This window comes from Odontomachus brunneus, unplaced genomic scaffold (genome assembly GCF_010583005.1).
Source record: "Odontomachus brunneus isolate Ranch 3 - 2012 unplaced genomic scaffold, Obru_v1 Obru_scaffold_005, whole genome shotgun sequence".
Classification (NCBI taxonomy): Eukaryota; Metazoa; Arthropoda; class Insecta; order Hymenoptera; family Formicidae; genus Odontomachus; species Odontomachus brunneus.
The window spans coordinates 3,384,321-3,393,231 of NW_022639455.1; the positions used below are offsets into that span (position 1 = coordinate 3,384,321).

At 44.3% G+C, this 8,911-nt stretch overlaps 1 protein-coding gene across 1 annotated transcript in view; it reads right to left on the bottom strand.

Moving 5' to 3' along the window:
- Positions 1 to 8,911, bottom strand: part of LOC116848572 — a 113,053-nt gene that overhangs the window by 101,039 nt on the left and 3,103 nt on the right. The window contains exon 2 of the mRNA XM_032824825.1: positions 7,713 to 8,905. Within this exon, the coding sequence (XP_032680716.1) occupies positions 7,713 to 8,905 (1,193 nt within the window). The remainder of the gene's footprint in view (positions 1 to 7,712; positions 8,906 to 8,911) is intronic.

Sequence of the window (8,911 nt, forward strand, 5' to 3'; positions counted from 1 at the left end):
CTCTCTCTCTCTCTCTCTCTCTCTCTCTCTCTCTCTCTCTCTCTTTGTCTCTGTTTCTCTCTCTTTGTGATTAGAGCGCGCCCCGTAAATGGAATTTCGCCGATAAAATCTTTGGCGCGTTCGCCCGCTGATCGTGACCGCGATGATACGACAATGCATCCTGTGCATCCCGGTTTCCCCCCCTCCTTCCTCTTTTGGAAGCCCCGTCTCTCACGGCGGCAACAATAAAACTACTGGGATCGGCTCGTCGAAACTTTACGGCGCGAGGTAAAAATTGAACGGTTATATGCATTTAGAGTACGCCCTCGAAGGAAACTTCGGCTGCTTAATACGCACATAAACTTATCCCGAATGGACTTGGTCTGTACCCTGTAGAGTAGGGTGCGGGGCGCGTTTATTTATTCGCGCGCGGAAGCTTCCGCCATGGAAAATCACCGCGTTACAGAGCTCGCGGAAGAGTTCGCGCTCGCGACGTATTTTTACGGGATAACTTCGCGAGAGAGATTCTCTTTCTCTCTCTCCCTTTCTCTCTGTGTGGAAATTCGCCGTTATCGCGTATACTTTAACAACCGATAGATTCTAACACGCGGTATTAAGATGATATCCTTGGATCGCCGCTATAAAGAAGATCCGGTATCGAGAAGACGCGCATGTAATACGTGCGCTTGCACCTCTTCTACTTTGTGCAAGATAATGTACGCTTCATAAGACGGTAAAAGTCGCGCGAGAGATTTTTCCGGCGAGTATAAAGTAAGAGTACCAATGCCCGAGCACGTACTTGACCCTGGACATTTAAACAGATTTTCAAACGAATGTTAAAATTTTCAGTGTGGAATACTATATATGTATGTATTCAATATATGTGTTAAAAATTTAATTAGCGTGTACGGAAAATTTAACTGTTAATGACCGACCTCTTGGTCAGTGAATTTTGCGTCGAATCAGCGTAAATAGTAATAATAAACGTATTTAATTTAATAATCTGATGCGCTGCGTTTTGGATCTGTATATATATCGAAAGAAAGTGTATTAATACTTGTTACATCCTAAATATTCAGGTTCATAACGGATAACTAAAATTCATCTACAATATCTTCTTTCTTTCAATTAACTCCGGGTCTCTCTAGGCTCTTTTTATGGTCACGTAAACTTGCCCAAGGCTGACAGTCCTTAACAATATTTCGTCGATGTGTACGGTAACGTCTTTGTCGCGATGTCCCCATGACATCGAGACCGATTTATCATAAGTCCGTTAGGCAAACAGAGGGGAAATAACGTGTCCTTTCATTTGCGATTTAGAAAAATATCCGCGATCGAGGGATATTCTTATTGGAGTCCAACGTGAGAGCTCGGGAAATATTTTCAATAAAACACCGACGTGAATCCTTTTCTTTCTCTCTCTCTCTCTCTCTCTCTCTCATTCTCTTTCTTTTTCTCTCTTTTTTCTTCTCTCTTTTCCTCTCTCTCTTTCTTTCTCTTACTCTAACTCTCTAACTCTCTTCCGCGCCAGGGTGAGCGACCTTTCGCGAATCGCCGGCAGTGGACGACGAATCTACACACACAGGCCGGCAGGATTATATCGGGCCACTGCCGGTCACCCCGTCGATTCAATAAGTGATAAATATGAGCGCCACTCGGCACGTAACCTACACGTAATATCCTCTCGCGATGCCAATACCGGTTTATATCATAATTTTCTCATCTTTTAAGATGGCGGCGCGGGTAGAATCGGGTCATAATAGGATTTCTGTTCCGAGGGAAGGATACTAGGGATCTCTTCTCCCTTTCTCTCTCGCACTCTCTCTTTCTCTCTCTTTCTCTCTCTCCCTTTCTCTCACTCTCAATATACCGCCAATGGCTTCTGCAAAACGAGAACGAGGGCGAACGAGGCGACGGGAATGGCAGAGAGCGGATAAGAGATGAGCTTTATTAATGTCGTCGTATGAGCGTTTCGTCGCGCGAGTCTCATACTCGAAAGTACCAGTCACCTAACAAACAATTTCGTCGTTTCTTTCTCCTCTCTCTCTCTCTCTCTTTCTCTCTCTCTCTCTCTTTCTCTCTTGATTTTCTCTTTTTTTCATTTTCACGCGCGCACAGGACAAATGCGACCACCGCGCTAACGAACGAGCACGTTAATGATATTAATTGCGACGCGTAAGGTCTCTCATTATTATTCCAGCGTTCCGTTAAAAAAAGGGAGCCGGGGAAAGAGAGAGAAAGGGAAAGAGAGAGGGAGAGGAAGAGAAAAAGAGAGAGGGAGGGAAACACTGTAACTGTGAACAGCGAAGTTAAGATAAAAACGACTGCGTGACGTGATTTAATAATAAATAGCGAGTTTAAAATAAAGATGCGAGCGAAAATATATAATAAGGCACGTGGCGTTATTTAAAAAAAAAAGAAAAAAAATAGAAAAAAGAAAAATTTATTTCTCGATCCGGCGCGAGGAAGGACGCGCCGGATCGATTTTTCGAGTTTCCGTGACACTCTCCGTGTAAAATGAGATATGTGAATAAGATATGTGAATAAGATGGCACGCACTGGCCATCTTATTGCGCGCGACGGCAATCCTGTATGTGCCAAAAATTAGAAACAATAAACAATCAACGGGGATGAAATCCCGCTTCGTTAGACGGGTTGCGTCTCACGCCAGATTTGCTGGCTTGCCAGGCAAATTTGGACAGATTTGCTCGGAACGTCGCTTGCGAAGAGAAAATAACATCGTCTCGTTCGCCAAAGAAGATGGAATAGGGTTGAGGGACTGGGGAGCGGAAGGGAGAGGAAACAGCGCGGGGCATGCGCGGCGGGAGTGTTGACGATAAATTAAATTCGCTTTTAAGAACGCCACTTTTCCGCCAGAAACGCTCATTAGTGCTGATTGTGAGGAAGCTCGTTCGTTTGTCGCGAGGTGCATTCTGCACACGTCGCAGTGCAGTTTGTCGATGCCAGGCATCGCAACATCAACAACAACAACAACATAACGTTTCTCCATACGGGGAAATCAATTCGCGTCTCGATCTCGCGCAACAAACAGACCGAATTAAATAAATGGCGGATCGTACGTTTACTGTAGCCGAACGCACTCGGGATGCATCATACCCGTGGCAGCATGCAACGCGCGAACGTCGGAATTCGGAGGGACGAATTAGAGCGAATGCACGCGAGTCGTACGATCGTACACGCGCGGATAATCGATCGTCGAACTATACAATCCGAACGATTCATCTAACGCCATTATCAACGTGACTGTTGACAGCCCTTCTCTTCTTTCTATCCCTCTCTCTTTATTCTTCCTAGTTTTTTTTTTCTTTTTCATTTTTAGCATAATTGCAAAATTCGACTGCGTTTATAGCAACAATATTCTAATTCTAAATTCTAATTGGCTATAGTTATATAAGAATGGTCCAACCCACAAAATTAGGATCTTTGAGTTTTTGTTACCAATGGATAGTCCATACATCTTTCTGTATGAAATAAAAAAGTTCAAGTTTTATGGGCCTAAAATTAATTAAACGGCAATTTTACTTGCTACTTGTGCTATTTTTTACTAGTTGCGTTTTTTATACGCATTTTTTCAGGATTAAGTTCTTTAAGAGCTAAATTGATTTTTAAGAGTTAAATTAATCTATCTATATCTATCTACTTATCTATTATGTCTCTATCTATTTATATCACGTTATCTATTTATAGTTGTACGTTATTTCCTATTTTCTACTTTCTTTTTGCCTGATACAGTCTGAATTTCTGTAGTTGTATAACAATTGCATTCTATATTAGTTTTGTTTTTTCCTGCGCTTGCGGGGAACTTATTTTCCAGAGCGCATAACAAATTAATTTGTCTATTATATTTCTACTTTTCTACTTTACTTCATTATTCTTCTTCTAGTTTAACAGCAATTCTTAATTTCTATTTTTGGTTATATATATTCTTTCTCTCTCTCTTTCTCTAATAATGTTCATAATTTTCTATCTTCATAATTTTTTTATACATCTAACTAAGGTGGATGTTTCTTAACCTTAGAATGTTTATAAGCATTGATTTATCTACCTCTGTCTCCCTCGCATGCGTTTTTATGCGACTAACGAACTTGCGGTCGCGTCACGTCCGAGACGATGGAGCGAATCAAGTTGGTCGAGGCTGACCATGCACGTGGACCATGGACTGATAGGCCATTCCCGTGCGATTGCGATCGCGCAAAAATACAGATCCGCCACAATAACGAGCCATCGCCGGACGGTATTCGCAGTTTCGCGAATGAAACACGATTCTCAGTACGAAGCAGTACGGGCGGCCGCGACTGCATAATGCGGCCTTCTATTGCCGCTCATTGTGAGTTGTTGCGCGAACTCGTCTGCTCTGTCGCGCACGGAGGAAGACGGGACTTCCTCTCGTTCTCTCGTTGTAAATAGTTTTGACGCTGAATGAGAGAGAGAGAGAAAGACAGACAGAGAGAGAGAGAAAGTAGACGATCACCGCGCAACGGCAATTTATGCAGCGGCGTTATCGGCCGGACGAGGAACACCTGTTCGTTAACTCATTCGACGACAACGGCGACAAAGTGCTTACTCTCGGCGTGGCGTCGCACGCCCACGATTTCCATTCTCGCGATCTGGAAATTAGTCCTGCCTGTCGTAGACCGGCCGGTCTATCTATCGACAGGCCGCGCGCGCCGTCGTCGAGTCGAACAGAGGCGGCCGGTTGAGTCCATTTTGCAATTTGCGACCGATCCCGAAAGAAGATCACTTTCTTAAGGATCTTGGTCCCACTGATACCCTTAGACTGATGATCTCAGAAGAAACGCATGGCAAACATTCTTGCGTGCCATTTTTAGATAAGATGTTTGTTTGAAAAAATATTTCAGATTTATCCAAAAATTATTCTTTTTTCCTGAGTCAATAAATTAGCCAATAAATAGCTTTAAAATTAACGCGAAATCGTGAGGAAAGGTAGGTTAAAGGGGGAGATCGCATGTCACGTTAATTTTATGACTAATTATTGACTGTCAAGGGAAAAAAATAGTTTTCGGTATGCGTTTAGCGATTATGCACAAGCGATCTGATGTGTTCAAATAAAGATGTTTTTTTAATTTGGAAATGGCCTGCAAAGAATTTTGCCATGCGTTTTCTTGATGTTATCAATCCAGGGTCCCGCAGGTAGGAAGTCTTAAGAAATGTCACGTCGTGTCGCGCCGTGAACGTTCTACTGTCATGTACGAGAGATGGACGAGTACCCAGGTAGAAAGATGTATATATATTTGACAATAATTTTACTAGTAAGGGTTGCATCCTTTATGAGTTTTTCATGTGGCACTCATGTTCATATAAAAAAGAATAAGAAAAAGAAATACGAAAGAAATCATCAAAATTTTCTCAAGACAATATGTCATGTAAAATGTAATATAAAAATTTGCAACTTTTTAAAAATTAAATTATTGAATTTACTAAAAGCAAAACTTAATTTTATTGCAATAAATTTACTAAAGCTATTAAAATTTACTAAAAGTTTATTATAATTTTTCAATTAGTAAAGTTGTTATTTCTAATTTTGTGAACAAAATTTTAGTAAATTTTATTAAAATTTATTTTTAATATATATCAATTTGGTGCCGTGCATTACATAACAAAAAATTTACATTATCACAAGATGCAAAAGTAAAAAAGAATTATTTGTTATTTCTAATTTTGTGAACAAAATTTTAGTAAATTTTATTAAAATTTATTTTTAATATATATCAATTTGGTGCCGTGCATTACATAACAAAAAATTTACATTATCACAAGATGCAAAAGTAAAAAAGAATTATTTGTTATTTCTAATTTTGTGAACAAAATTTTAGTAAATTTTATTAAAATTTATTTTTAATATATATCAATTTGGTGCCGTGCATTACATAACAAAAAATTTACATTATCACAAGATGCAAAAGTAATTATGAATTTAGTACATTATATCTTGTTTCAACATAAATGTAGTTGAAAAATCATAAAGTTTATAATATCGATTGTCCCATGTCGTGATAATCGTGAAAATCTACCTGGACAATGGGAGCATCTGAAGGTAAAAATCTGAGATATATATGAAAGGAAAAAAAAAGTATTTAGTAGAGAAGGTAAGAAAAAAAGAAAAATGCATATGTCTATCTGTGCAACACGATGTTAAGATAACGCGCTGATTATGGTAATTAAGATTCACAAAGGCGCGGGCGCGCAACGAAATTCAAAAAGAATGGCAAAGCGAGAAGGAAAAATTCAGAGATACGCGTGTATCCGAGATCTGCTCGTGAGATGCCGCGTTTTCGAGAAGCCGCGGTCCCGACGGTTCGCGTATATTTCGAGATTTATGTTTGCAAAGATGTACACGCGCGAGAGCAGGCGAAGATTTACGCGTTAAGAAACGTTCGCTGCGGCGCAGGCAGTGGCAGCAGAGCTCTCCTCAGGGCTCTCCTCGAAGAGCCCGCGGAATCTTTTCGCCCGGTTATACGAATCTGGAGACTCGAGGGATGCATCATATTGGATTATAATACGTAATACGGCTCCGCATAATTTACGCGCTCGCTGAATAACGCCAAACGGCGTAAAACGCCTCGTCGCGAGACCGTCCACTTTACTTCCTCGTGGAACCCCCGCCGCGTCAAGAGAGAGAGAGAGAGAGAAAGAGAAAGAGAAAGAGAGAGATTCGAGACGTCGTGGCTCTCAGGGTGAAATATAAATTTCTCGTAAATTCAGTGCGCCCCGCGTTAGACGCGAGCACGATAAACCTCCGGAACCAGTCCATGAAAATTCCCGACGAACGTCTCCTCGCTCGCATCTCCCAACTGCGATGCAACGCGCGAAACTCCTTCGCGTTTCGAGCAACGCACAATCTGATACACAGACAGACGTACATACAACCGCACGCACGACGTCTTGATCGCTTAATTGTCCGCGAATTATCGCTCGAACGTGTGAGCCGTTTATTTCGTGGATGGCATCGGTCCAATTTCGGGACTTTATGCACCTCGACGCAAGTGCGAGTATGAACCGGCGTGTCACGTGAATGCGAAATACTCAAAGCGACACATACGCTTTCGCAATGAGCGATTTGGCAGGTTTTGCAACAGCTTTTGCTCCGCTGAATCTCTATGAAGATTCAGGAGATTGTTCGTAAAATGGAGTGAAACTTCAGACGTTTTGATTGGACGCATAATGAAGATAAAGCTGATATCCACAATATAGAAACGATTAATATTTTGATTAACAAGTTCGCAAAAACGGAATTATATAGATACACATTGGCTATTCCTCCGCCGGCTTTTCTCGAATCGACGGACTTAAGTCTGTAGGCCCTCGAGCGTAACAATCGCGGAGCGAATCAGTCACGTGGAACTAACAAATTTCCAAAGTATCCTTACATCCTTTTCGCTCAAGTTTGCCGAAAGTATTAAAATTTGACGGTGGGTTTCCAATTGCGCGCCAAGCCCATGTTCTCAGAACTTTATGAATCATTCATCTTTGCGAATAGCACTAGCCGGGCGAGCTCCCTCTCCGAGAAATTTATCTATCCAGCTTGACCATCTATCCAATATCGTTCCATTTCTCGATACTCCATCTTAGATCGGTTCTCTCTCTCTCTCTCTCACTCTCACTCTCTTTTGACGAAACGGCTCGAGCGGATCACGCTCGAGGGCTCTGCTAAACGAACGCCCGGTTACGCTGCAAGAACAAGTCTGACTCACCTTGCAATGGGTGCAGTTGTGGATGACGGAGTACGGCTGGGCGCAATCGTAGCGCGCCAGTACCTCCTCGAACTCGCAATGCAGCCTCGCGGCCAGGGCATCGACGAGCAACAGCTTGTCCAGGGCATCGGCGCACTTGAGGCCACCGTTTAGCACGTCGTTGAGCGGGCCGCCCTTGCCGGGCGCCAGGGCGTTGACCACCGCGTGCTCGCAGCAATGCCGCAGACGCAACCCGCTCATGAACCAATATCGATTCTCCCTTGGGGTTAAAAAACTTCGCGTACTGGCCCGGCCGAAATCGTCCCGACAGATGTCCCTCTTGTGCGACTCCTCGAGATAAAAAAGGCACTGTTCCGGGGCCGTCCGTACGCCCGCCTCCTCGGTATACGCTCCATGTCGATCGCCGCTCTCGACCCCCGTCTTCGTCTTCGTCTTTATCGTCGTCCTCGTCATCGTCGACGTCGTTCTCGTCGTCGTGGTCGTCGTCGTGGTCGCCGACGACGACATCGTCGTCGTGCTCGCGTCGCCGCTGACTCTCGACCCGTCGATTACCTCGCGGAAAACGTCCCGCGACGTCGTGGCGCACGGCAGCGGGCAGTTCTTCGGCACCTCCGGTGGACCACAGCTACCCTGAAGATCGGCCGGCGCTGGTCCCGCCAGGTCGCAGGCCGACAGCCAAGGATTCAGCTGGTTCACCTCCCAGATGTATTCCTCATGAGGGTCCCAAACCTCGGACTCTTGATCCACCTGCTCCCGCTTCTCCTTCCTTTCCTGCTGCCTTGGCTCTTGTGATGCCTGTTCTTGCTGCTGTCGCTGCTGTTGCGGCTGCTGCTTTGGCTGCTCCTGGTGATGACGATGACGCTCGCTGTCGTCTGTATTGTAATCGCTACCCTGAACATATTGTTGCGGTTGCTGGTGTTGGTGCACGACGACCGTCGACGACGAAAACAGGTTGGTGTACAACGGTGTGGCGTTACGCTGCGCGGGGTTCTTGGCGTGCGCGAGGGTCGGGTTCTGCGCGAAGGTCGAGGCGAGGTGACCCGAGGCACTGGTCGAGCACAGCAAGGGCCACGCTAGAAGGTACAGCACGAAGAGGAGTAGCCTGTAGTAGCTCCTGTGCGTACTACGCGGCTTGTCGACTCCGACACCCTCGCGGTTCCCTGATCCGCCGTCGTCGCCGCCTCCTCCTCCTCCTCCTC